This window comes from Periophthalmus magnuspinnatus, chromosome 6, assembly GCF_009829125.3.
Source record: "Periophthalmus magnuspinnatus isolate fPerMag1 chromosome 6, fPerMag1.2.pri, whole genome shotgun sequence".
NCBI lineage: Eukaryota > Metazoa > Chordata > Actinopteri > Gobiiformes > Gobiidae > Periophthalmus > Periophthalmus magnuspinnatus.
In genome coordinates, this window is record NC_047131.1 from 22,432,595 (window position 1) to 22,459,955 (window position 27,361).

At 41.3% G+C, this 27,361-nt stretch overlaps 4 protein-coding genes across 8 annotated transcripts; 2 read left to right on the plus strand and 2 right to left on the minus strand.

Annotated features, from left to right (window-relative positions):
* Positions 1 to 816: 816 nt before the first annotated feature.
* Positions 817 to 8,998, plus strand: epx (eosinophil peroxidase). Its single transcript, XM_033968055.2, has 15 exons — positions 817 to 896; positions 959 to 1,134; positions 1,321 to 1,453; positions 1,805 to 1,934; positions 2,018 to 2,224; positions 3,135 to 3,492; positions 3,935 to 4,095; positions 6,755 to 7,013; positions 7,208 to 7,378; positions 7,445 to 7,682; positions 7,787 to 7,998; positions 8,361 to 8,525; positions 8,590 to 8,673; positions 8,745 to 8,841; positions 8,930 to 8,998. Exons 2-15 carry the CDS (start codon positions 1,095 to 1,097, stop codon positions 8,982 to 8,984), a joined length of 2,310 nt encoding a protein of 769 aa, XP_033823946.1. The 5' UTR covers positions 817 to 896; positions 959 to 1,094; the 3' UTR covers positions 8,985 to 8,998.
* Positions 8,999 to 9,790: 792 nt separating this feature from the next.
* rab3il1 (RAB3A interacting protein (rabin3)-like 1) lies at positions 9,791 to 15,922 on the minus strand. 2 transcript variants are annotated; one of them, XM_033968449.2, is made up of 12 exons: positions 15,799 to 15,916; positions 15,275 to 15,484; positions 13,321 to 13,489; positions 13,111 to 13,206; positions 12,514 to 12,591; positions 12,204 to 12,437; positions 11,615 to 11,743; positions 11,431 to 11,543; positions 11,188 to 11,211; positions 10,873 to 10,972; positions 10,717 to 10,783; positions 9,791 to 10,518 (listed from the first exon to the last, which is right to left on the minus strand). In XM_033968449.2, exons 2-12 carry the CDS (start codon positions 15,472 to 15,474, stop codon positions 10,433 to 10,435), a joined length of 1,296 nt encoding a protein of 431 aa, XP_033824340.1. In that variant the 5' UTR covers positions 15,475 to 15,484; positions 15,799 to 15,916; the 3' UTR covers positions 9,791 to 10,432. The 2 variants fall into 2 exon arrangements, with proteins under 2 accessions (XP_033824340.1, XP_033824341.1); XM_033968450.2 differs by lacking the exon at positions 11,188 to 11,211 and having other exon boundaries at positions 15,799 to 15,922.
* best1 (bestrophin 1) lies at positions 14,475 to 19,918 on the plus strand. Of its 3 annotated transcripts, none has more exons than XM_055222476.1 (11): positions 14,475 to 14,543; positions 16,217 to 16,333; positions 16,619 to 16,797; positions 16,904 to 16,998; positions 17,157 to 17,390; positions 17,468 to 17,622; positions 17,698 to 17,775; positions 18,005 to 18,157; positions 18,233 to 18,313; positions 18,394 to 18,545; positions 18,623 to 19,918. In XM_055222476.1, exons 1-11 carry the CDS (start codon positions 14,520 to 14,522, stop codon positions 19,653 to 19,655), a joined length of 2,301 nt encoding a protein of 766 aa, XP_055078451.1. In that variant the 5' UTR covers positions 14,475 to 14,519; the 3' UTR covers positions 19,656 to 19,918. The 3 variants fall into 3 exon arrangements, with proteins under 3 accessions (XP_055078451.1, XP_055078452.1, XP_033823905.1); XM_033968014.2 differs by lacking the exon at positions 14,475 to 14,543 and adding an exon at positions 15,347 to 15,428; XM_055222477.1 differs by lacking the exon at positions 17,698 to 17,775.
* A 546-nt stretch (positions 19,919 to 20,464) lies between these two features.
* Positions 20,465 to 27,156, minus strand: incenp (inner centromere protein). 2 transcript variants are annotated; one of them, XM_033968452.2, is made up of 20 exons: positions 26,975 to 27,156; positions 26,165 to 26,313; positions 25,371 to 26,083; positions 25,255 to 25,294; positions 25,079 to 25,157; positions 24,868 to 25,003; positions 24,745 to 24,781; positions 24,584 to 24,662; positions 24,366 to 24,506; positions 24,108 to 24,125; positions 23,622 to 23,731; positions 23,395 to 23,515; positions 23,213 to 23,317; positions 22,965 to 23,128; positions 22,763 to 22,883; positions 22,620 to 22,685; positions 22,480 to 22,515; positions 21,367 to 21,438; positions 21,124 to 21,271; positions 20,466 to 21,040 (listed from the first exon to the last, which is right to left on the minus strand). In XM_033968452.2, the coding sequence occupies exons 1-20, from the start codon at positions 26,975 to 26,977 to the stop codon at positions 20,865 to 20,867; spliced, it is 2,514 nt and encodes an 837-aa protein (XP_033824343.1). In that variant the 5' UTR covers positions 26,978 to 27,156; the 3' UTR covers positions 20,466 to 20,864. The 2 variants fall into 2 exon arrangements, with proteins under 2 accessions (XP_033824344.1, XP_033824343.1); XM_033968453.2 differs by lacking the exon at positions 24,108 to 24,125 and having other exon boundaries at positions 20,465 to 21,040; positions 26,975 to 27,145.
* Between the last annotated feature and the right edge of the window lie 205 nt (positions 27,157 to 27,361).

A 27,361-nucleotide genomic window follows, 5' to 3' on the forward strand; every position in this document is an offset into this window, starting at 1 on the left:
TATTAGGAATTTCATCTTATGTACAGTAGTTTTCCTATCCATTGTTCTCTATTATTTCCTCTCTTGAGTCTATAAACCCTGCAAATTTATTTGATATGGGGTTTTCATCATCACTGAGAGCCAGAAGTATAGTATTTGAGTTGTGGGGATTGAGGTTATTAGGCCAAATGAGAGAGGCCACTGTTTGAAGTTGGACTGCTGTCACCAGAAGTTCAGATTAGGGGATTCTGCACATACCTGCTGGTCCAGGGCCGGAGTATAAAGGGTAAACCTAATGCTCAGAACACCTGCTGACACTAAAGAAGAGCAATGAGTCTTCAGGGCTGAATACACTTATAGAAATGGAAGCAACACATTTTGTAAGTTTATTTTATATATTGAACTTTTAAATATTTGAGGGTTTTACATATGAATTTGTACATTTTCCTCACTATTGTTTCAGATTTCCTTTTCATTGCTGCTGATCATAATTTTAATGAAATATGTTTTACTGAAAAATGTTGACAACACTACAGGTAAGAATTTTTGCTGCTCAAAGTAAAAAAGCTGTTTTGTTTAACCATTTTATTAATGATACTTCAATGCTACCGACCTGTTTAAAAGGTTTTTTGTTAAATGTGTAATTGTAAATCTATTCAATAGAAACTGTATTGTCACTTCTGGTCATTGCCCCAATTTTCATGTGGTTATTATTCCAAAATGACACATTATGATTGTTTAATTTAAATATATATAATAGATCAAAGTTGAATTATGCGGTATTGTATATTTTCATTCATATAAGTTTAAGTTTATGTTTACTCAGACCAGGTGTATTTGGGGTCTGCGTTTGTTGAGGAAGCTCTTCAGAAGGCGATTGAGCTGACAGATGCTGCTTATGTTCGTACAAGTGAAAGGTGAGGTACTGGATTCATGACCTGAATTAAAAAACACATGAACATATTTATATTCTTTTCAGAGTGAAGAAGTCCCTGTCTGAGGGCACCCTAAAGCCCAGTGACCTGTTGGCTCAGTTCAAACAGACAGAGACTTCAGTCCGGAGGCACATTTATGCAGCTGAACTGTTGGACAACACTGTAGAGCTGATCAGAGAAATGGTCTACACTCACAGCATGGAGCAGCCACAACCACATGGTGAGTGAGCCATGTCTAACTTAAAAAATATGCAGTTTTACACAATAATATGCAACTTTTACACAATAATATAACTCTTTACCACTTAAACAAAATGTTTTAATTCAACAATTACATTTATTAATTGTTTAAGGCAGTTAAAAATTGACTAAAGAACTTGATGAAACTTTTTTATAATTGTGCAAGAGTTGTTGAGTGGGAGAGATGTAGAGAACTTGCTACATATGACGGGCTGCTCCTCTGAGCTGCAGAGACCGAAGTGTCCCTCTGACTGTGTCTCCGAGCGTTACCGGACCATCACAGGAGACTGCAACAACAGGTCAGCACTGAAACCTCACCATAGCAACCCTGGACCAGGATATCTGGTTTGATAATCTTGTATCCATCAAAATAGATGACCTCAAACATAAATCAGAAGTAATATCCAAACTTTGTTCAAATTCAGTACTTTTTCCAAAAATAATATATTACTAATTCTGTATACCTATGCTTGAATTTTGTATACCTATACTTGAGTTACATTTTGGCAAAGTGAATCAAAATATATCTTAAACTGGAATAACATTAAGGTCACAGACCACACACCTATTTGTGATTCTTGTGCCGCTGCTGGGAAAACCCTGATCTAAGTGTAGGATTTATCAATACACCTGTGCATTTCATCAAACAGGAAGTATCCGAGGTGGGGTGCTGCTAACATCCCATACTCTCGCTGGCTCCCTCCTGAGTATGAAGATGTGTGGGGGGCACCAAGAGGCTGGGACCTGGATCACACTTATCACAACGCCAGCCTTCCTCCAGTATGACCCTCCCTTGACAGTTTCGGCAGAGCATGTCATATTTCTTTTCACCTGTTAATCTCTTTGACTTTGAAATTATCCAGGTGCGACTTGTGTCCCAAGAGGTACTTTCCACCCAAAACAATAACATTTCTCTGGACTCCACCTTGTCCCATCTGTTGGTGGACTGGGGCCAGTGGATTGACCATGACGTAGTGCTGACGCCGCAGAGTCCTAGTACAACTGCCTTTAAGACAGGGGCAGACTGCAGCCATTCTTGTAGCCAGGACACTCCCTGCTTCCCCATACAGGTGCACACACAGTGTTTCTGTCTCCACTGAGCCCTCAAATGTCATCTATCAGTTATTTGCAGAACTGTCTTAGTAAATAATTACAGAGTAATGGATTGCTGTAATCAGATTGCATTTTTAGTAATGCAGTGATGTAACTAGTTGCAGCTGAAAATTGAGTAATTAGATTACAGTTACTTGCCCTAGTAACTTTTAGTTACTTTTTCCTTGTTGAAAATGTAATCCATAGAAATGTGTCGTAAAACAGTAAAAGTGATAACCAGGCGAATGGGATGTCATCTGGTGTCAGACACTGATCAGCTATGAACCAAAACAATACAAATGGAGGAGTGTGCGCATCGCCTCTGTACAAAATTATTAGGTTATTATTATTAGGTTAGGAAGAATTCATGTTTTTTTTTGTTTTTTAATGAGTTGGTTCCTGAGCTGTATGTTGTAGTTTTTTCCCAAAGTAATCAGAAATCAAAATTTGTAATTAGATTAATTTTAGAACTAGTAATCAGTAGTCAGTTATCAGATTAGTTTTGCAAAGTAATAGTAATAGTAGTAGTCCTAAGCAGTAACACTGCTTAGGACTGTTTGGGTACAGTCATTTCCAAATGATTGTTAGAGATTTAATGTTATTTAAATGTGCATTCAAATGTAGCTTTTGCAGTGGAAGGACACCTACTTGACTCCATAGAGATGTTATCAAGTGTTTTCAGTGCCTTGAAGGTGAAAAAGCGCTATATTATATATATATTTATTTTTTTTATTTACCGATAAGTATTTTTTCATGTTGTAAAAAGTAAGAAGCTCATTAGAACAGTGGCCCCTGCTGTCATTAATAGATAGTAAGTGATAGATAGTATAGATAGTAAGTGCCTTACAATTAAACGTGTTTGTGAAATGCTTGACATTTTCTCCCCAGATCCCTCTGTCGGACCCTCGCAGTGGTATCCAAAACTGTATGCCATTTTTCCGGTCCGCTCCTAGCTGCTCCAAGGGCGTCCTGCCTCACCACCACCGGGAGCAGCTCAATGCCATCACCTCATTTGTGGACGCCAGTATGGTTTACGGCAGCTCAGCAGGTCTGGCCTCTGTCCTGAGGAACCAGTCATCTCCATATGGCTCTATGGCTCTGAACTCACAGTGCTGGGATGAGGACCTGGCCTATATGCCATTCCTGCCCCGAATGCAGACCCACCTAGATCCCTGTGGCCCCCGAAACTCCAGCGCCTCACCCAGATCTGTTGCTCTGGGGAATAGCACGTCGTGCTTTCAGGCTGGTAAGAAAGTACTAAACGCTTGTGTGTTTGTCTGTTGTTTGTTTAGTCCTCTGGCTTGACTTCACATTGAGGCATTGTATGTGAGTGAAACCATATTTGTTTGACTCTTCTTGTGAAAGAGGTATCAGTTTACACTCATTTCTGATGAATTTTAAACCTGATGAAATTAATATACACTTTCCTTTGTATGCTTAAGTCTAATGACGTCTTTGCTTGTGTTGCCATTCTAAAAGTGATAGTTTAAAAGATAACGCATTTAGAAACATTAATATACCTCATTTATACATATGCTGAAGTTGAGATGGGGTTATCAAGTTCAGATAAATCAATTTGCAATCCACTGCTCCCTCAGAGTATTTGTTATGGTAACTCCAGAAGAGCCATTGTGTAAATGCTGGAGGTAGCAAATGAACATTAATAAAACTATTTTGATACTGAGCAGGTGATTCAAGAGCCAATGAGCATCTGGGTATGGTCGTCCTCCACACTCTGTTTCTGAGAGAGCACAACCGACTGGTCACAGAACTGCATCTGCTCAACCCTCACTGGAGTCCTGACACTCTCTACCAGGAGGCCCGCAAAATCATGGGAGCAATACACCAGGTAGGCTACAATAATACCTACTTTTGCACATTTTCTGATGATGTATAACACAGCACATGAGTAATCCAATCAAATGGACTGAGTTTAACCAAGTTCAGATTGTGTAGAAAGACTGGGTCATTTAGTAAACCTGGTACCACCAATCTGGGTCTTCCCCGGGGGCCTCCTCCCGGTGGGACATGCCCAGAACACCTCCCTGGGGAGGCATCCAGGAGCCATCCTGAGCAGATGCCCGAGCCACCTCAACTGGTTCCTCTCAACGTGTAGGAGCAGTGGCTCTACTCCGAGCTCCTCCCGTGTGACTGAGCTCCTCACCCTATCCCTAAGGGTGCGCCCAGCCACTCTGCGGAGGAAACCCATTTCGGCCGCTTGTATCTGCGATCTTGTCCTTTCGGTCATTACCCAGAGCTCATGACCATAGGTGAGGGTAGGAACGTAGATTGACCGGTAAATCGAGAGCTTCGCCTCCCAGCTCAGCTCCTTCTTCACCACAACGGACGTTACAACGTTACAGCGACTGCATCACTGCAGACGCTGCACCGATCCGCCTGTCAATCTCACCCATGAACCCTCGAGGACCCGATGGAGAGTATAGAGCTGGTCCAGTGTTCCACGACCAGGACGAAAACCACACTGCTCCTCCTGAATCTGAGGTTCGACTATCGGTCGGATTCTCCTCTCCAGTACCCTGGAATAGACCTTACCGGGAAGGCTGAGCAGTGTGATTCCCCTGTAATTGGAACACACCCTCCGGTCCCCCTTCTTATACAGAGGGCCCACCACCCCGGTCTGCCATTCCAGTGGTACTGTCCCCGACTGCCATGCGATGTTGCAGAGACGTGTCAGCCAAGACAGTCCCACAACATCCAGAGACTTGAGGTACTCGGGACGGATCTCGTCCACCCCCGGAGCCTTGCCACTGAGGAGCTTGCTAACCACCTCGGTGACTTCAGCCAGGGTGATGGACGAGTCTGCCTCTGGGTCCCCAGTCTCTGCTTCCTCCTCGGAAGACATGACGGGGGGATTGAGGAGATCCTCAAAGTATTCCTTCCACCGCCTGACAACATCCCCAGTCGAGGTCAGCAGCTCTCCACCCGCACTGTAAACAGTGTTGGTGAAGCACTGCTTCCCCCTCCTGAGGTGTCGGACAGTTTGCCAGAATTTCTTTGAGGCCGTCCGATAGTCCTCCTCCATGGCCTCCCCGAACTCCTCCCAACCCCGAGTTTTTGCCTCTGCAACCGCACGAGCCGCAGCACGCTTGGCCCGCCTGTACTCATCGGCTGCCTCAGGAGTCCCACGAGCCAACAAGGCTCGATAGGACTCCTTCTTCAGCTTGACGGCATCCCTTACTTCCGGTGTCCACCACCGGGTTCAGGGACTGCCGCCGCGACAAGCACCGCAGACCTTACGACCACAGCTACGGGAGGCCGCATTGACAATAGAGGTGGAGAACATGGCCCACTCGGAGTCCATGTCTCCAACCTCCCCCGGGATCAGGGAGAAGTTCTCCCGGAGGTGTGAGTTGAAGACCCCTCTGACAGAAGGCTCTGCCAGGCGTTCCCAACAGACCCTTACAATACGCTTGGGTCTGCCAGGTCTGTCCGGCTTCCTCCTTCGCCAGCGGATCCAACTCAGCACCAGGTGGTGATCGGTTGACAGCTCAGCCGCTCTCTTCACCCGAGTGTCCAAGACACGTGGTCGGAGGTCAGATGACACGACAACAAAGTCGATCATCAACCTCCGACCTAGAGTGTCCTGGTGCCACGTGCACCGATGGACACCCTTGTGCTCGAACATGGTGTTTGTTATGGACAAACTGTGACTAGCACAGAAGTCCAATAACAAAACACCACTCGGGTTCAGATCAGGGAGGCTGTTCTTCCCAATCACGCCCCTCCAGGTGTCACTGTCGTTACCCACATGGGCGTTGAAGTCCCCCAGGAGAACAACGGAGTCCCCAGTCGGTGCACTGTCTAGTACCCCTCCCAGGGACTCCAAGAAGGCCGGGTACTCTGCACTGCTGTTTGGCTCGTAGGCCGACACAACAGTGAGAGACCTGTCCCCGACCCGAAGGCGCAGGGACGCAACCCTCTCGTTCACCAGAGTGAACCCCAACACGAATCGGCTGAGCTGTGGGGCAATGAGCAAGCCCACACCAGCTCGCTGCCTCTCCCCGCGGGCAATGCCAGAGAAATGGAGAGTCCAACCCCTCTCAAGAAGTTGGGTTCCAGAGCCCAACCTGTGCGTGGAGGCGAGGCCGACTATATCTAGTCGGTAACGCTCAACCTCCCGCACAAGCTCCGGCTCCTTCCCCCCCAGCGAGGTGACATTCCATGTCCCCAGAGCCAGTCTCCATGTCCAGAGATCCGTTGGTCGAGGCCCCCGCCTTCGACTGCTGCCCAGATCTTCATGCACCGGCCCCTTACGGATCCTCTTGCGGGTGGTGGGTCCACATGAGGACGGCCCCACGTCACTCCTTCGGGCTGAGCCCAGCCGGGCCCCGTGGGGAAAGGCCCGGCCATCAGGTGCTCGCTGTCGAGCACCCACCCCAGGCCTGGCTCCAGGTTGGGGCCCCGTTAACGCCGGTCCGGGCAATGTAACTGGTGTTGATTTGATTTTCTTCATAAGGGGCTTCTTCTACATTTTTATTCTATTACAGATATTAACATGGGAACACTACCTTCCACGGATCCTCGGTGACAGTGCTGTGGCTGATCAAATGCCCCCTTACAAAGGCTATGATGCTTCAGTGGATCCTACCATTGCTAACGTGTTTGCTACTGCTGCATTTCGCTTCGCCCACGTCACTGTTCAGCCGATGGTGGCCAGACTGGGACCCGGCTACTCTATAGACTCCCAGAATCCTCCACTGCCTCTACACCAATCACTGTTTGCCTCTTGGAGAGTTGTACAGGAAGGTAAATCCTGTACATCCTTAAATACCAACTGCCCCTCTGACCACCACAAATCACTCCCCCACGCACCACATGCACAGGGAACACAGTATTGACCTGAGATGGGACTGAACCAGGAATCTTCAGATTTATGGACACCTCTAGTTGCAGTTCTGTATTTGTTCTAAGTGATCCATGAAGCCTTTATCAATTTTTAGGAGGGATTGACCCAGTGTTACGTGGTCTCTTGCTGTCACCGGCCAAGCTGCAGACTCCGGGTCAGATGATGGTGGAGGAGTTGACAGAGCGGCTGTTTCAGGCTCAAGGAGGGATCCCTCTTGACCTCGCTGCTCTGAACCTCCAGAGAGGCAGGGACCACGGGCTGCCAGGTGACTTTATTTAAGTTGGGTTTTTTTCATTTGAGAAATGAAAAATAATGTTTCTTGTCTGTGTAGGTTATGGTGCATGGCGCCAATTCTGTGGACTCACGGTTCCCAACACCACGTCTGAACTGGCTGATATTTTGGGAAACTCCACCTTGGCCCATAAATTTCAGCTCCTATATGGGACACCACACAACATTGATGTTTGGGTGGGAGCCATCTCTGAGCCTCCTCTGCCTGGAGGTCGAGTGGGACCTCTGCTCTCCTGTCTGTTAGGAAGACAATTCAGGACCCTTAGAGATGGCGACAGGTAAATTAAATGCAAAACACATCAAATCTACTTTCAATTTTGACATATTCTTCCTGCTTGGTTACTTTCTAGGCTTTATAAACAAAATGTTCATTTTCTCTTAGATTTTGGTGGGAGAGAAAAGGAGTATTCAGTAGCTCCCAGAGGAAACAGCTGCACTCTGTGTCTCTGTCCCGCATTATCTGTGATAACAGCCACATCACCTCTGTGCCTATAGACCCCTTCACACGCACTGAGAGCCCTGAGGACCTGCTGTCCTGCTCCCACCCTCTCATCCCCCACCTGGACCTCAGCCCCTGGAAAGAGCCAGAGAGTGGTGGGGGAGACTAAATATTTTTCTCAAACAATCCCTAGTCTCTAGCTTTTACAGCAGTTTTAACTAGAACTAAACCACTGAACAATATCACCATTGAATAGTATGTTATTTTTGAATGATAATCAGTCAGACCCCTCTTGTACATTAATTAATGATAACCAAATTGAGATCCAGCTATTTCAACTGTAAACAATCAACTTTGGGGCTTTTTGTTTTAATAAGAAAAGAATATTAGTGTTGTTATTTAATGCCGTATTGTCCACCCCTAGTTCACTGTGATGGGTTCTTTGCAGGGACTATCCTGAAACAACAACTATAACCCAACATATTCAATTCATTGTATGAAATTATCTCGTTCATAGATCCAAATTGTGGTCTCATACCCCAGATTAAAGCAGGATACTCTCTGCTCTGCCACTCCACGGTTCTATATGAGTGCCAGTCTGGTTACAAGCTGCTGGGGTCCTCATCTATTACATGTGACCCAAATACCAGAAAGTGGAGGCCTGCCCCACCATCCTGCCATGGTACCCGACAATCTGCATTTCTAGCTCAAATATTTATTCTTCCTAATACTTAGATTCTTTACAGATATCAATGAATGTGAAGAAAAAGTTTCGCCTTGCCCCCAAGATGGAAACTGCTTAAATTCACCAGGATCATTTATATGCATAGGTGTGCCTTTCTTCTTTACATCTATTGTATAATTGATCTATTTTAGTCCAATATAACATCTGCTTTTTCAGATTCAACCACACCAACTACATCTTCCGTTATTACTGCTGTTATTGTAGTCATTGGTGGTGCTGCTCTTTTGGTTATGTCCATGATCTGTTATCGAAAGTAAGTTTACACAGGTTAGATTATCCAAAAAGCATAGGGTGGTACGAAACTGCAAATAAAAAATATATATTTCTGTTTCCTTTTTCAGGTATTACCCCAAGAGAGAATTTGTTGATGCAAAATGTTGTCATGCAAAAAGCTGAATTTAGATACTTTTTTGTAGAATGGTTTGTTTTGCATTTTTTTCTATTAAGTTTACAGACAGATGACAAGGCCCTAACTCTATTGTACAATCGTAAAGATATATTTCCCAGACGTCACATGGCTTCTTCAGTTCAGGAAGTGCCATTTACATTGACACACAATCTTCTCTTTCTCATGCTGGATTTCAAAACCATGTCGTTGTCAGTGGGAACATGTATATAATCAACTGTTGTATTTGGAAGACAAAATACAATGACTTTTACAATAGGTTTAACGTTTTCTCTTCGTTTACCATTTTTAGCATTATTTTAACTGTCAAAACCTGCACAGGCCTGAACAACCATAAAGAAATCTGATTACTCACATCAGATTCACTGTTTACATGACATTTCAATAATTGGATCTCCAGAAATCAGATCAGATTTTTGGTTTGTATAAACATGACCACTGTTACACTATTTATCCCATATTAGCAAATAGTTGTGAATATATTAAAACTCTCCCTTGTTTGTGTAAATGCCAGAAATAAAAAATATATCTGTTGTAAAAAAAAAAAAAAGCTCTTATGTGGGTAAAAAACCTGGCAATGTTTCCGCAGGATCATATGCCTTATTCTTCAGAACCGGTTTGATGGCTGTGGGCGTGTAACTGTGCTTTTGTGACAAGCTAGTTCCCATCAACGAGCTAAATATGAGACCAGTTACCAATCTTCCTGCAATACAAGTATGAATTATTTATTGCCAGCATCCACCACACACTTCGTATGGTCATAAAGCATCAATAAAACAGGAACAGTACAAAGGTCTGGTAGCACAGCTTGTTTTAATGGAGTGTTTAAACTACTATTACACAACATGTAACCAGTACACTGAGGCTAGAGTACTACACGTCTAATCCAGGCTAAGAAATGGCTATTGCACTTAAAATAAAATACTTCATATTTACAATTTTATATATGATGACATTAATATGATACATTTATACTGTGAGGTACAAATAATAAACGTTCATGTATGGCTATAGGCCTATACTGCATTCTTGCATTGTCATGGCTTTTAATTATAATTTAATAATTTTTTACTGCATTTAAATTGGATGATTGACAATATTACTTTTATAACTTGTATTAATACGTGATCATCTTTTGATGTTGTCACAAATGGGTCCAGAGCAGGAGAGACGGTGGTTAAACAATACCTACAGCACAATGTCCTGTGTGGTCTGCAGGTCAAAGTCATAATGATCTTGAATCCATGACTTTTTTCAACACAAAGATTAAGCTGGCTGATTTTTTTTTTTTACCATTTTTCTTCCAAGTATATCCAGTGATGGTATACATTTCCCTTGATGTTTTTTTGCTACAGCACTTGGCTACAGATCCAGGGCTCGTTACCATAGTTGTTGGGCTCAAGATGTCCTCATGTTCATGTCTTTTGGTAAAGGTACTTTACCCTTGGTCTGTCACGTAGAAACCCAGTTTTGCCACGGTCATCTCTTTTCGAAGTCGCATCAACTCCCAAAACATTTGCTCCGCTGTAGAAAAAAAACCAAAAACGCGTGTGTATATGTGTGTATAATTATATTATATTATATATATATATATATATATATATATATATATATATATATATATATATAAAACACACATATAACATATATGTATATATATGAAAAGGTGCTGGTAATAGTAATGTCCATGATGTAGTAACTGTCCACAGTAGTATGACTTACCATTATGTCTAACCAGGCCCTGCTGGATGTAGCGGAGGTAAGTGAAAAAGTTACAAACAGCTGTAATCTGAAAAATCAATTGGAACAAGGTTACATAAACAATTAAGATTACTACAGCTGATAGAACTTGACTGTTTGGTTAGCGATAATAGTTACCCTTGCTCGACTTGAAGGAGAGATATAATAGTAGTTTTCTTTGTCGCCAAGTTTGATGCGGTGTCTGCACATTCGGGGCAAGCCACTTAAGGCACATTTCCTATAAGCAAGAAACACTGTAACAATGGGCCATGTTTGTGTCAATAGATGTAGATAGGACAACATAACATAACATAGGACAACACAAAAAAAACATGCAGCATGGGGTGTAAAAGCAGGTTAGTGAAATGCAGTGGAGACAGACGATTAATTATCTGATTATTTTATGTTAAAGAAAAAGTTTTTAGGAAATGAAAAAGTCCCAAAAGCACTTACGTCTCTATTGCTGCCCTAAAGCAACTGAAAGAGAGTTTAATCAAACGGATTAGAAATGTGCCCATTGATTAATTCCATTCTAGATGTTGACTGTGTAATAAAGTAGAAAAAGCCATAAAGACAATCCCAAAGCGTGATCACAACTGAATCATGTGAGAGGTGACTTTCCAGAAATGACTTAGCTATTGTTGAACAACAGCGACCAGCTGCTTTATGGGCTAGACACTATAGCACATAACTCACTTAGGGCCTCCGCACTCCAGCGCAGAAGCCTTAACCATCGGTAATGCTGACATGGCAACTGGCTCAATAGTTAGAGAATTGTTTTCCACTGCACTTTGCACCATCTGAGATAACTGCAAACAAAACAGCATAACAATCAGTACATGCAAGTTAAAATGTTAAAGAATTGAATGGAGACTCCTACCTCAGATCTTGTGAAGGAGAGACAGGGGCCAATGTCTTCTTTGTAAATCCGACTCAAAAATGCAGAGGATCGCTCCAAACTTGGATGCTCTTTCCACATCAAAAACTCAGCAAATAAAACTGAGTCCATCTGTAAAAGATTTTTTATTTTTTAAATCATGCATGAATTTATGAGATTCTTTTGCAGTTACAGATAATTTAGACAGTATTTTACATCGCCTCTTGGAACAAATTAGTTCTGGTTTGGCTTTGACCACTATTGTGTTTATGGTAAAATCATAAAAAGAAATGGCATAGACATGAACCCAAGCAAAATAAGAGGCATATTAATTAAAATATCATTCTACAGTATTTTGACAATAGGAAGAAAAAGACAACACAATCAGTGGGTTCTTTGGGTATCAAGTTACCTGTCATCTCTCTCCCTGAACTTGTAGGTAAGGACATAGTATCCAGGAACCAGGAAGAAAGTGAAAGAAAGGAAAGCAGTAAAGAGACTTGTAACTGGAAGTAATGCAGTATGAAACAAGAAAGTATAGGGTGTAAAAGTGTTAAGGACATACAAATAATGCTTCATTTTCTCACATTACCTCTGTGTCTTCTTTAGGGGTGGGCTGAATAGAAATGGCTGGTGAGTCGGTTTTCCCATTTGTTTGTGGAAGGACACCACCTGTGCTTTTGTTTCTGTTGTGACCAATATGTTTATATGCTCCTCTGGTACCGGACGACTGTAGCTGCGGGTGGAGCTGACGATTGGGTGAAGCTGGGGTCGAAGTCAAAACCAGAGCCTTCAGAGCAGTGACTTCTGCTTGGAGAACATCAATCTAAGAGACAAACATCAAAAGACCTTACCACTAAAAAAAGGAATAATTCAGACTTGGACCGTAAATGTCAACATACCTTCCCCTGTGCCTCCTTTAACTGTTTCTCTGCAGCTGCTTGTTTCACATTGGCATCTCGGACCATTTTATGTGCTTCCTTGTGGACAGAATGGGTCGTATTAGCACAAGACACATATGTATGATATAATATGTTATATGCTTACAAAATTAAGTGTTGTGGAAGTGGGAGTTTATGAAATGTAATCTAGCAGATATGTTAAATTAGAATATTGATTATCCTCTATAATTAAAACTACAAAATATATAAAAAAAATCAACTTAACTAAACTGAAACAATGTAACCTTCCAAACAAGAATATGAAGTGATATTTCTGTACTTTTGTAGTCCATTTTATGGTCCATTCAATTTGTGTGCGATGCTTGAACCTCAGGCAAAACATTTACAGGCACATTTTAGCACATCTCTGATGCCATGTTAAAATATTGTCTATATATCCTCATTAAGATAATTTACAGGAGTATTGTAACAAAAATTGTACATGTAAACTAGTTAAAAATAGTTTAAAAATAGTAAAAAAAAGTTGCATGAATGGTGGGTGAAAGAGCATCCTCAGACTAAACAGTGTTCAGTATTTCAGGAGAAGATAAGTCTTGCCTCAAAAAGACTGGCCGTCAGCTCTTCCAGCTCCTGCTCCAGCTGATCCCTGACTTGAGACAAACGCTCACACTCCTTGTCTTTGAGTTTCAGTTCCTGCAACAAAAAGCACAAACAGCACATTCAATGAAGGAAGTCCATTTTGCAGCCAACCTTTTTGACTGTTGTCTGCGCAACGTGTTATTGTAAGCGCAAAGTAGGTTACAACACCCTCTTTGCCGCATCCAGCTGCTCCCTGAGGATCTCGGAGCCCTTTTCTCGGATTTCTTTCTCTCTGATTTCCAATGAGGCGCTGCGGAGTCGGGACAGGTCTGTGTCCCCATGGTCCCTGCCTACTCCCTCCAGGTGGTGCTCAGGCTCAGGATCCAGATTGACCAGTCTGCATCAAGCAAAAATATGTTTGGACAAATACAAAATCACATTAGTAAATAAAAAAACAAAACTGAATGACATCAAGTCATTGGATGGACCGATTCAGTAACAGATGTGGGTAACACTGATGTAGAGTCCTATTAGTCTAGTTAAATAGCCTTAAAATTAATTACATGTATTTCATATAATTTTGATTTATTCAGTTCTTTGTCAACTATAACAATTTATTCAAGTATATTTAATTAGGTCTAATTCTGTTTGTAGTAAGCCTATGTTGCGTTTTATTTTATGACACATATTTGTCTCCTCTCAAAGGAGGTGGCCCCATATGGACCCTAGACTGGGTCTAAGAATTACATTAAATGAATTACTTTTACTTATCTGAAGCGAACGATTAACAGTTTAGGCCCAATATATAATCTGAACAGATGTTTGTTCCACACACAGCCTACAGTACAGTTTATGTTTGTGATGAGCTGCTCTCCACTTCGCACGTGAATTTCCTCCAAGTGACGCGCCCTTACCCTCGGTCAGTGTCCAGCAGGAGCCTCCACCTCGGATCGACTCTTGTCAGCTTGTTCCCTCCACCGTTCCTTAGAATTGTTTTGTAGTTGTTTACGCGTTGGTTTCCAGTCTGATATGGCGTTATGTGAAACTTCTCTTCAAATCACGACCAGCAAAGGAATGTAGACGCAGCGTAAACACGCCACAATATCCGTCAGTGCGACAAACACAGATGTGAGACCGCGAGAGTTACAATACAACACGTTTTATGATTGTATCCTTTGTATTATGAGCAAGACTTGCATATTCTCAGATCAGAAAGTTTCTCCTGGAGCCCTGCCTCTTTCTCTCACTGATCACATGACCCTCATCCACTCCCAGCGCCACCAACAAAAATGCGGTCTGGATCCAGGGCGCATGCCTCCTGTACAGCGCACAGCTTTACATGAAATGAGGTGAGGGTATGTAACCCCAAAAATGCTTTTTTTTTTTTTTTTTTTTTTTTTAACAAATAGTTGACTTGAAGCAAGGACATGAAGTGGCATAGCCTACACGCAGTAAGTCTACACAACAGTACTTAGACAATGGCTAAAAACTAAACCAAGTAAATCAGTCCATGTGCTGAAAGATGTTTTATGTCTCAGACTAAAACATCTTTAGTCACAAGAAGTGAAGTGTTTTTGATGAAAACCTATATTTTGTCATCAGTGTACTCCATCCAGATGTCTTATTTAAGGCCTAATAGAAATCTAATATTCACAGGCACCAACTGATGAATCTACTGATTAAGATTATTTGATTTTCAAAACAATAATTAGTTGCAGCCCTAACATCAAAACATAAAAAATGTCAAACTTGTGCCTTATAATACAGTCAGATTTGTTTCACCCCTGGGAAAGTCATAACCTCACAAAATATTTAGATAAGTAGGCCTACAACCTGCCACTGAAAACACAGGACTGACCACTAAACACTTACCTTCTCCTCTGTCCATACTGAAGTGTGGCCTAACGTACTATTTAAAACAACAAGATAAAAATGCCCAAACCCACAATGACAACGCATTCACAATTACTCAGTCTATATAATATTGTCTTGATAGTGAACAAAACAGAAACTATTCAGGTCCACTTTCTGGATGGACAAATGATTTAGTTTTGTTTAAATTTTAAGGCATGTCTGTTCCATTCACCACTGTTGTCGGTTTAGTTTTAATCTAATATTATGTGTGACAGTGTCCTCCAGTTCACCCACTGTATATTTTCCATTTCTCACTCTTGCTACTTACTGTCCAACAGCACAGACTTCCTCAGCCCTCCTGGTTGACGTGTATTTTGTAGCTCCATGTGTCCCAAAGAAGACGGCAGAAGAATAGACAGCAATTCCTGATCTTCCAGATCTCAAGACTTCATAACTTGGGCTTGAGGAAACTGGGGAAGGAGGTGACGAGGAAATCTGAACACTGTGAATCCCCTCAAAGGAATCCATGTCTCTGTCGCTGCAGAGAATCAAAATGAACAAATACACTTTATTGTTTTCAAATCAGACCATTGTTAATTGTTTGGAGGAGACTAATTTGTACACCTCAGTCAGTAGTTCTACGCAGTTTGCTAAGCAGTGACCTCCACTAAACAGACTTTGAAACACAGTATCTTTTTTTATATGCCTGAGCTGAAGGACAAACACTATTTCCAGTTATCCTTTAAAGAAAAACACCAAGCACATAATACTGGAGTATAAATATAGGTTTAGCACTACCACATTACAGTGTACAAAGCATCATTCCCAGAAGGTAACCAATTGTGTACTCACAGTCACAGAAGCTGCTTGCATCATAGAGCCATAAAAAACATTGGAGTGCAGTTATAGTTGTGAGAATGAGTTTTGCAGGTTGAGCAGTGTCCACACTTCGCCCCTCGTTGCTTGGTCTCCTAGTTAGACAGGAAGGGTTAATCACTAACACCTTTTGGCACTTTGCTGTAGTCAGGCACATATTTGCCACCAGGGGGAGCCAGCTACAGTTTTACCTTAGAATGACATGACTTAATACTGGATTCTGGTCATAAAGATTAAAGCATAGAAAAGTAAAGCAAAAATCAACCAGATAAATTATTACATTATACTTTTGTTAAATCTAAATGCATTGTGTCCATAACCTGTCTATTAATGGCAATGCTGTCCTCATATCAGATTAGCAGGACCCAGCTCTTACAATGCAGCTTTGTTGCAGGAACAGATTACTACATCAAGTGACCGGAGGTATAGAAGTCCTGTTGCTCAGCTTTTTACCCCAGATTTCCTTTGTACATTTTCTCCGGACCACTTCCACGCACCTCACCAGTCTAATGTGAGTACACTGACATGACATGCTTTGAAAGAACAGTTCTCTCTCTCTTTTTCTCTCTCTCTCTCTGCAACTTTACTTTTTAGTCTCTGCATAAGAAAATATTGTACAAACTATGGATAACATGTAATGATCAGTACAAGTTGAAAGTATTTCAAATTTGAAATTAACCTAAATTAGATGTATGTACCTGAAGTTGCCAAAGCTATTTGTTTTGATTGATTCACTTCTTATTACTTTACATTACATTATGCATAAATTGCATTGGTTTTCTTTTCTTCTTCTTAGGACACAGTTAGCACAGACCAAGCAGAAATGACAGTGACTTACTCCCGTCGAGTGGCTGATGCAGGTCTGGGCACGTTCTTTCACCTGCTCCTGCGTTGGAAGGGCAGCATCTACAAACTGCTGTACAGGGAGCTCATCATCTTCACCATCCTCTACTACTTCTTCAGTGTGGTGTACAGGTACAGCTCTAAAAAGGAAAACATACACATTGTTACAATTTAAATTCTCCTAGTAACAGGACAATTGATTCTTAAAAATAAAATATTGTACAATTTTCTTCTTCAGAAATATACTCAATGATGACCAAAAGAGGCAGTTTGAAAAGCTGTCAATATACTGCGACCGCTATGCAGAGCTCATCCCCGTGTCCTTTGTGCTCGGTGAGTGGATGCACTTTATGTTCAAATCAGTGCAGTCAAATCTGCATTGTTATACATAAACAATATTTGTCTGCAGTGCATTATCTATGTATTGGTTTAAAAGATGTAACATTAAACAAGGCCACATAAAGTGAGATACACTGCACTTGTATACTCAGGTTTTTATGTGACATTGGTGGTGTCCCGTTGGTGGGGTCAGTATGAGAACATCCCATGGCCGGACAGGTTGGCAGCATTAGTGGGGGCTCATGTGCGCGGAGCAGACGAGATGTCCAAACTGACCCGTCGTACTCTGATGCGATATGCCAACCTTTCCGGTGTGCTGACCTACCGCTCTGTCAGCACTGCTGTTTACAAGAGGTTTCCCACCATGGAGCACCTTGTCCAGGCAGGTATGTGTTGTGTAAATTTGTGTATTAGTGAATTAAACCTTTTTCAATAAAAACTTTAACACTGTTTTTTTTTTCAGGTTTGATGACCTCAGACGAGCTGAGGCATTTGGACAGCCTACCATCTCCTCATAACAAGTTCTGGGTTCCCTGTATGTGGTTTGTTAATCTGGCTCTGAGAGCTCGAACTGAAGGACGAATAAACAATGACGTGGCACTCACTGCCATTCTCACAGTAAGTTTATAGTCCAGTATTTTGCTCTGAGAAAACACCAGAAAATGGCATGTGCTGAAATGTTCCCATTTTCAGGAGTTGAATAGTTTGCGAGGAAAATGCATGAAGCTGTATGGTTACGACTGGATCAGCCTGCCTCTTGTCTATACTCAGGTCTTACATGCTGTGACTTAATCAGATTCTAAATTGGTAATAGAACAATATAGTGTTAAATGGTAAACAAATGTTGAAATAATCAAAGCTTGCATCTTGTGCCAAAATAACCCAATAATATGAAATAACCTCATATAAAAATAAATAATAAACAAATAATGGTGATTTAAATCTAATCCAGAGATATGCTGATGAATATAAATTCTAATAAAGTTGTGTTTCTTTGTAGGTTGCAACAGTTGCAGTGTACAGTTTCTTCCTGGCGTGTCTCATTGGTCGTCAATTTTTGGATCCAGCTCAAGGTTATCCTGGACATGACATTGACTTTTATCTGCCCATCTTCACTCTGCTGCAGTTTTTCTTCTATGTTGGTTGGCTCAAGGTGCAAAACCATTGCTGTTGCTAAAATAGGTACTTGTTGATTGGTTGGTAAATCTAATTGCAAATTTTATCACAGGTGGCTGAGCAACTCATAAATCCTTTTGGTGAGGATGATGATGACTTTGAAACCAACTGGGTGGTAGATCGAAATTTGCAGGTCAGCCTCTCACACCATTGAATTTAAGTTAAGTTTGATTTTTAAGCTTTATATGTAACTCATTTGTATCTTTCTACCAGGTGTCCTTGTTGTCAGTGGATGAGATGTATGACAGTCTCCCATTGGTTGAGAAAGACATGTACTGGAATGAGACCGAGCCTCAGCCTCCGTACACAGCTGCCAGCGCTGAACACCGAAAACCCTCTTTCATGGGCTCAGCTTTGGATATCAGGTGAATGGTATATTTATTTTCAGGATCCCTGTTGGTCCCCCAGGAACTGTTGTTTAATTCATTTTTTACTCTCTCAGTGTTCCAAAGGAGGAGATGGAGTTTCAGTCCAACCTGGAGCAGATTAAGGAAAATGAAGAGACTAACTACTCCACCCCACTTTTGGGAGGGTTGGGTCGCCTGCTTGGAGTCCAATCTCCTAATTTCCCTCGCTCTTCTCGGGTGTCTCTTTTACGCAGACGTCCTGGAGCTCCTTTAAGCCGCTTCCCCCTGTATCTGCACCCAGAAGCCCCTTCTACTCCAGGCCAAGGCCGCCACCTTTTGAACCCAGAGTCTGAGTTTGCGCTTTCTGCTTTGCCCCCATTTGACAGATCTGGTTTTTACAGCTGTCCTCAGACACCCATCCACTGTGTGCCTCCTGCTTTTCCCCGTCCTAGACCTGCCAGAAGAGCTCAGAATGAATGGGATCGTAGCTGTAACTCTCTTGCCCCTCCAGTACAGGGCTCACAGCAAGTACCTCCAGACACACCAAACCACGCCTTACAACCGCCATCTTCTGCTTTTCCCTGGCTTGGAGGGGACAGTGAAGTACCAAGTGGTCCAGCTTTCTCCTTCCCTGATCCTGCCCCAGAACTTAGCCCTATATCTAAAATCAGACATGGCTTATTGTCTCGCAGACCACCTGCGAGACTCACCTTAGACACTGCCACACCTATGGATATCCAGACAGCCCCTTCCAGTGCCCGCACCACTGGTAGTGAAAGAGTGTTCTCATTCACCCCTCCTTCACGCAGTGCAAATCCAAGTAATCCAAGTAGTAGCACCACCAGCATCAATGCAGCCATCAGCAACAGTGCAGGCACAACAGGAAGTCTCTGTAATGGCACAAATCACAGTAGTTTTAATAACAGCTTTAGCAGCAACATGAGGGCAAGCAACGGGGGTGCCAATGGTGGCTTAAGCAATATTGTGAACACAGTTTCCAGTGCGCAGCAAGAAGCCAACCAACAAAACTCACCAAATGATTCAGGGATTTCATTGGCTGATGGGGACTTGTTGGGTGTTTTAGTGGACAATGGGGTGAACAAGGCCGGGGCAAAGGAGCGGGAATGAGAGGCACAGACACAGACTGTTTTTGCCTCACATGTAGCTTTCAAAATATCACAAACTGGATGTGGAGACTGCTGAAACACAAGGCAGACATGAAAAGTGTTAAACTAGAGTTAATCACTTCCTGATTAACTTGTGAAAAAGCACCTTACAAGGATAAACCAGAGACATAGAAACCATTCACCATAAAGTGTGCAGTGGCAGAAGGAAAATGTAATTTTGCTACAAATATTTGCATAATTGCTGTAAATGTCTAATAACAGAGCACTAGGTATTTTTGTTTAATATAAACCTAAGAGTGTACAGAATAAAACCTCTTGTTGACTGTTTCTTTGTCTGTGCAGTGGTATGTAAATTTGTCAACTAGAGCTTTTATTGTATATTCTTAGAGCCAAAGAAATTACGAATGTCGAGGGCAGAGCTAGATTAAGCTGTGGAACACAATTACCAAGCATACTGTCTTTTTAAATGCCCCTTAAATTTTCAGATCTAGGCAAATAACCATTATCCATGGAGCAAATTATGGACCATCGCCAAGTGGTAGTTTTAGCCTTGACATAAGAACTGTATGAATTAATATACTCTGATATGTATCCTACTTGAGCAAGTGCTCAAAGTAGAAGTTCATCTTACTTTGGAAAAAGTAGTTTAGGCAACATTTAGTTATTTAATGGTCTATACCCAAGATTGGTCAAATAAAGTCTGAATAACTTTATAACCTAACCAGAACATCAGAAAGCCTAATACAATCTAAGTTACACATGACACTTTTTGTAAATTGGGCAGGAAAATAACACTAATTAAGGCATTATCAGAAAATGTAATAAATTTATTCACTTTTCTGTTTATCAATATTTTCTGTGTATTTCACCAAGTTGGAAACTACAACCAGTCAAAATCACCATTCCATCCATTTTCTTCCGCTTATCTGGGACTGGGTTGCGGTCAAAATCACACTTATTGTATTTGCAGTGTCATTTTAACAATGCACTAACCCATACCTCATCACATTGACCCACATCTGATTAAAGAAAGATTCTCTGTTGGGTACAAAAAAAAGCAGCTAACCCTTCTCTATAAGTCCATGATATTATCATACATAGGTTACAATATTTCAAACTGTCATTACAACTACAATTAACAAACAAGACTTTATTGAACATAAAAAAACAACTTTATACAGCAGTAGAAGTCTGTATCACTCTACAGACACTATTTGCCCCCAATCGGAGGCGAGTGCCACACTGCAGAACTGGTGCGTTTCATATAGCGAGGCTTGTTCTTGTAAAAGATGTTTTCAAGATTCGGTGGTTCAATTTTTCCAAAGAAGGCATCCAAATTTGGAGGGTTGAAATATTGCTTCTTGATAAAAATCTGAAGGTTATGTCCTAAAAAAATGAAATAAAAAACATTTGAGAAAACATTCAACTTAAAATTATACAAGTTGTAAAAAAAACAAAAACAATACTACCTTCAGCCCAGGATGGAATAGGTTTTCTTGGTGCAGATTCATCATCTGTGGAATCGTCACTGTTTTGGTCCATGCCATAATCCTCAGGGTTTTTGGATGGAATCTTGTTTGCACCCTTTGGAGTGATGGAGTATGACTGAGGAGATCTCTGTGTGATGAGGAACAAAACACAAAAGAACTTTAGATACAGAAAAGCTCATTAAAAAAACCAACAACAAAAAAAACCAAGTCACATTCACAAACCTCAATATCCACAGTCACATTGAGCCCGTCCCCTCCTGCCCCTTTGCCCACAGGTGTACTCATCACAGAACGCTGATAGCAGAAAAAACAAAACCCAATATTATCATTTTTATGTTGACAGAAACACAACACAAAGTGAAATATATAGTGGTAAAAAGATCTAAAAGGAAAACTATTTCATGAACATTAATAGCCCAGAGGTTTAATTAATGCCATTCTGATAAAGGACTATATCTAATTGGATATACACAGAACAGTTTAGGAGGGTGGACTGAGGGGCAAGTGTACCTACTGTAGCCTACTCATTCCTTTTCAGCTTTAAGAACTGCTCTTTTGAGAAGTATAATTTATGTCATCACCAAGTGTTAGTGATAAAGCTTTAACACAGTGAAAGACTTAAACCCTTGAAATGCTTCCTTGTGACACCAGATTTTCAAAAAATGTCACTAACACTTACATCAATATCTACTGTTTGATTGAGTGCTCCTCCTTTGCCTACAGGTGTATTCAATACAGATCTCTGACAAGAAAAACAGTTAGATGTTTTGCGACTCCTGTAAGCGATGTAATATATGAGTCATACAATTAAATCCAATAATGCTATCTGGGCTTGGAAACAGCAAAGAAAAAGCTACTGCAAATGAGAAGAGGAATACAGTAACTACATCGAAATGTTGGCCAGCAGTCAGTCAAACAAAGACATGTACATGTGTGCATGGTCATTGATGTGGTGTATAAACAAATTGTTGGACCCCCTTGACAAAGAGAATCTCTGGTCAGTGCCTGGTACTGCTTTACTGAATACAGTGGGATTAAAAAGAGCTGAAAAATATGGTGCGTGTACTTATTCAAAGCTCAAAGGGTTTTTTTGATGAACGTTTTTGGGTAATTAGGCAATTCATATCCAGGACATACTCTATACACCACCCCACCCCCTGAAAGGCTCATTTATGCTGGCCAGATATCAAAACTAAACTACTATGGAGTAGCATTTGACTGACCCTCAGTATATACAGTAAAGATCGATCCATCGCCAGGCTACAAAAAGGAAATGAAGCCAAGTCCAATGTGCTGCCCATTCAAAAAACCGAAAAATGAAATACCATGTCCTACCTCAATATCCACTGTAACATTAAGAGCAGCTGCAGCCTGGAGACAATAAAGGAGACAGTGCATTGGATTCAGTGTCAGAAAAAAACATGTGCATATTTGCAAGTGACATTACATGAATAGAGACTATACTTTTCACAAACCTGCTTTTCAGCAGCTTGTCTTTCTTTAGCTGCCTTCTCTTCAGCTGCTACCCGCAGCTGCTGCTCCTGTTGTAGAAAAATTTTGACAAAATTAGTACAACTCAGACTAAGACAATTCATTTGAAAGTTCAATGTTGTTTTACCAGTTTTCGTTTTTCCTCAAGTGCCTTCCTCTTCTCCTCTAGTTCTTTCCTCTCCTTCTCCCTCGCAGCCCGCTGCACCTCACGTTGCAGTGCAAGAGCCTTCTCTCTCTCAAGTCTTTCCCTAAACACATAATTATTGTTATACTAAAAGATGATCTGTTTCAGATCCAAGTGTAGTTCAAATAGTCCTCCAGCTACACACATCTCAGCAGCAGCCTGTCTTTCTTGCTCCCTCTCCAGCTCCCTCTCACGCTCCTGCTCTCGTTTAAGCTCCAAAGCTCTGCGGGCTTCAGTCAGTTTCTGAGCCCTCTCCTCTTCCTCAGCCTTCTTCTTGGCCAGCAATTCTTGCTGTCGCTTCTCCTCTTCCTACAGACAAAATCAGAACAGAGAATGTATGTAAAATATAAATTGCAATTGTTAAACACTATTCACCATTTTGGATTTGTTTACCTGCTGAAGCTTCTTCTTTCTAGCTTCTTCCTCTTGTTTCTTTTTAAGTTCCAGCTCCTCTTGGCGTTTCAGGGCCACTTTTTTCTTCTTTTCGTCTGCCACACGCTACACACCCAAAAATATGTTAATTTCTTGTGGTAATTTTGGCCTCTCAGTTGATTGTTGACACATACTTTACCCACCTTGTCATTTTTCTCATCAATCTGAGCCATCTTTTGCTCAATCTTCTTTTTCTTCTCCTCCTCTCTCTGCTCTTCTTTGACTTTGGCTTCAAAAACTCGCCGCAGTCGTTCATCCCTCTTCCTGTAATTATGAACATATTAGCTACAAATTACTAGTTTAATTTATTTATGTTTTAATTGAGCAATAGCACTCAAATATCTTTCATCCATGACCACGCAATACAAACTTTTTGAGTTCTTCCTGTTTTTTCTTTTTCTCCTCCTCCATCTTCTTCATTCTTTCAATTTCTTGCTCCTGTTTCTTTTTAAGGGCTTCCAGTTTGTAGCGTTCCTTTGTCTGTTAGAAAACAAACATTCAGAAAGTAGAGGAATCGAAAAATATAAAAAACTTAACTGCTTGTGTTCTAACAAAAATGTGCTCAAAAAATGCTTAAAAATAGTGGATGAAGCATTTGTGTTTTGTAAGGGACTCCAGTGCATGACCAAAAGTAAAGAAAACAAAGCTCACAACATTTATAGGGTTACAGAAGTTGTAATCCAGTGCAATGCATGTATAAGAGAACCAAACCCACACTATTAGGTGCAGAACAGATAATTAGTGATTTGAATGTAGCCATATTGAGCTTTCTTCCTTTTTTCCGAGGACATGCTACAGACATGTTAGGACATTTATTATTACCCTATAGACATGGAGAGGCCAAACTATCACTTACCACTATACTACTGCTCATCTAAGAGAGGAGACAAAGAAAAGAGGGATGTGCATATTAAATGGCACCATCACTAGAGATTACAGCATTTCCTTCACCAGATAATGTCCCCAGTTTAAAACATTACAATTATATCAGTGCTATTCAACAGGCTGCTGTAACAAGTGCTCATTAACAATGAAAAAAAAAAGGTTGAAAAGGCCTTCATTAGTTAAAATTCTTGGCCTAACATGCGGCTTTCGAAATAAAAATTCAAATCACCTTTTGATCCATCCTTAGGGGAGTGGTATGTTTAATGAAGGACTTGAGAACAGTGGACCGGCCAAGAGAATTTGGTGTCATCATTAACATCTGATTCTTCTGAACAGTGTGGAGGAAAGATTTCATGTGTGGCTTGATTGCCTACAAAGACAAGTTACAAAAATATTACACAATGGTTATAACTACAGTGTTATACAAAAATGCCACGCTTTTCATACACTTTGGCTCTTCTTGGGAGGGGAGGATCTCTTTGATGGGCTTTCTTCCACATCTGGAGCTTTCCTTTTAGTACTTGAGCTATAATATAAACAAGGTTATTTGCATTTTAATGTTTGAGATGGGATTTTGATTTCAAGCATTGAGCAGGCAATACACTCACCGGCGACTTGATTGCGAGGTTTGCTTCTCTGCAGTAACTGAAACATAAAGTGTAATAGGCACAAATTAAGCCTACAACTTCACTACTACTCATTTATATTTTCACCAAAAAATGTGTTTATACCTGGGCGCTTGTCTGGAGTGTTAATTTTAACTGCAAATAGTGGTTGTGGAGCCAGTTTAGGAGAATGGGCAGCAACGGAGCGAGTTACACGCCCAACAGGCTTAACTAGAGGGAGTACCATCTTGTTCACACAAGCCTGTATTTGAATGAGGTCAGAGTATTAGGAAAAAGCATGTTGGATAAAACATAAGCAAGATATTAAAATACAAACCGTTTCTTCCTCAGCAGTTTCTTCTGGTTGTTCAGGTACAGCATCAGTCGCAGGCTCTATAGGTGCAGAGGTTACCATTCTATAGCATAGTAAAAAGAGGGAAAGGGTTATTCTTTTTATAAATAAATAATATATATATATCTCAAGTACAAACCACTCATTAAAAAGTTACTTACACCTCAGCCTCTTCATCAACTGAATCCATGCAGGAGTCATCTACACATTGTGAAACATTTAAAACACCAAGAATATTTTTTTTACACCAGTATGGCCCTACAGACAGCAAACTTACCAACACTGCTGCTACATGTAGAGTTTCCCACACGAGACACTTTTCTTTTGAGCATGGATCTTCGTGAAGCACGTCTGATGGACTCCTGGGTCATACTGTGTCTCAATCCAGCCAAAGAGTGGCGCAGTTTAAGCGAATGCCGCACTGAACTTCTGCAAGATTTTTTGCTTGCATTCAGCTCTGTCACTTCAGTTTCAACAACTGTGTGTCCAGGAGAGGTCACTACTTCCACAGCCAACTCAGCAGACCGGCGCTCAGCTGGGGAAATGGAAACAACCAACTCTGGAGAAGGAATACTTTTGGGAGACTCTGTGCTGCTGGGTGGTTTCTCGTCTGTGCCCTTCTTTTCCTCATCTTCATTCTCTTCCAAGATTTCTATCACCTCTGCTTTCACACTGACCATCTCCTCAGATTTATTGCTGCTACAGTGAGTCTGCCTTCCTTCCTCTTCATCAGTCTTTGTTTGCTTTTTGCGAGTAGCCCGTTTTGGCCGAGTATTTTCCATCTTGGAGGTAGAAGCCTGAGAATCATTTCCTTCCTCAGTAATACAGTTCAGAGCACTTGAAGAGGATCCACGGAGATTGCTGCGTCGGCCCTTTGAAAACCTTCTTCTGGCCTGACCATCTTCCTGACGGCCTAAAGATACACGTTTCCTGCGCGTCTTCTTTTGTGAGGGTGTTTTTGGCATGAGCTCTGGCTCGGCATTAAAATCTCTGCAAAAAGCAACAACAACCACTTTGACAACAGAAGCAAAGATATATGACAGTCATAATCATCTGCAGAATAATGCTAACCTTGTGAACATGCGATTGGCCTCTTGTTGAATCTCTTCAAGCCATACCATATGAACATTGTCAATTTCACTGATAAAAGCTTGGGCTTTGCCCTCAAACATCTGCATCAGAGACCGAACAGGAGACAACACTGAGTTCATGGTTACAGCCTGTAAAGAAAACAAAAAATGTTAAAGGGGCGTTATTTAGACTGAGACAAGCAACAGTCCAAATGCATACTTAAAAGTCACAACCAATATTACGCGTTTGAAGAACACACATAACACTGAGGTGTTTTATGCTGCTACTAGTTTGAGACAACTATGAACGCATTCGTTTCATTTCAATAAAATAGTACAATCAAATGTGAAATACTGAATGAATGGTCAATGCATCACTTTATCTGAAAAGCTCTAGGCTTTTAATACTGCAGTTTAGGCAATGGAGGACAGACAACTGAACACTGCATAGAGGAATGTTGTGTTCGATTTAAGATTCATTCTCCATACGTGCACATTACAATCTTGCTACAAACATTGGGTAAAACTCTCTGTATTAAACGAGCCTTATTCGTAAGGCTTTTTATTCTCTACGAAGGGATTGCGTCTCCCAGGAAACAAATGGCTTTCATCCCAACGGTATAATAAAATATCAACTCAATGATGCAACGATAAAATAGCAATAACAATGATGTACATATTGTCAGATATAGTTTTGTATACCCTCCATTCGTCACTACTAACATTGCAGTGTTTATGTTATAACGCAACTTAGCGAGGGCGTTGAGGCTAGCTTAGTGCTAATAGTGTAAGACTATATAAAAATAATTACCATGGTTAGTCGACTTCCAAATATTTCCAAGTAAACGTTCCTCTTTCAACTAAAAAAGCTTATATCGCATCCTGACATAAAAACGATCTCAATAAAAACGTCCTTTCAGATCATATGTATATACTAGAAAAAAAAGCGTGCCAGACAACAGCACAACCCTGCACACTGCCCGCGGAAACGGTTTAATACGTTTAAAACTCACACAGCCAATCCAGAGCGGCGCTCTGACGTCGACGTGATGTGCTCGATTTATTCGCACATTCTGGGGAGGCGGAGATCTGTACTGCTCTTCGTTGACACTATGAAGACGGCGCAACAAAGTGATTGAATCAAACGCTACCAGGGACGGTTGGGGTTGGGCTTGAAAGCCACACACGTTTAAATTGA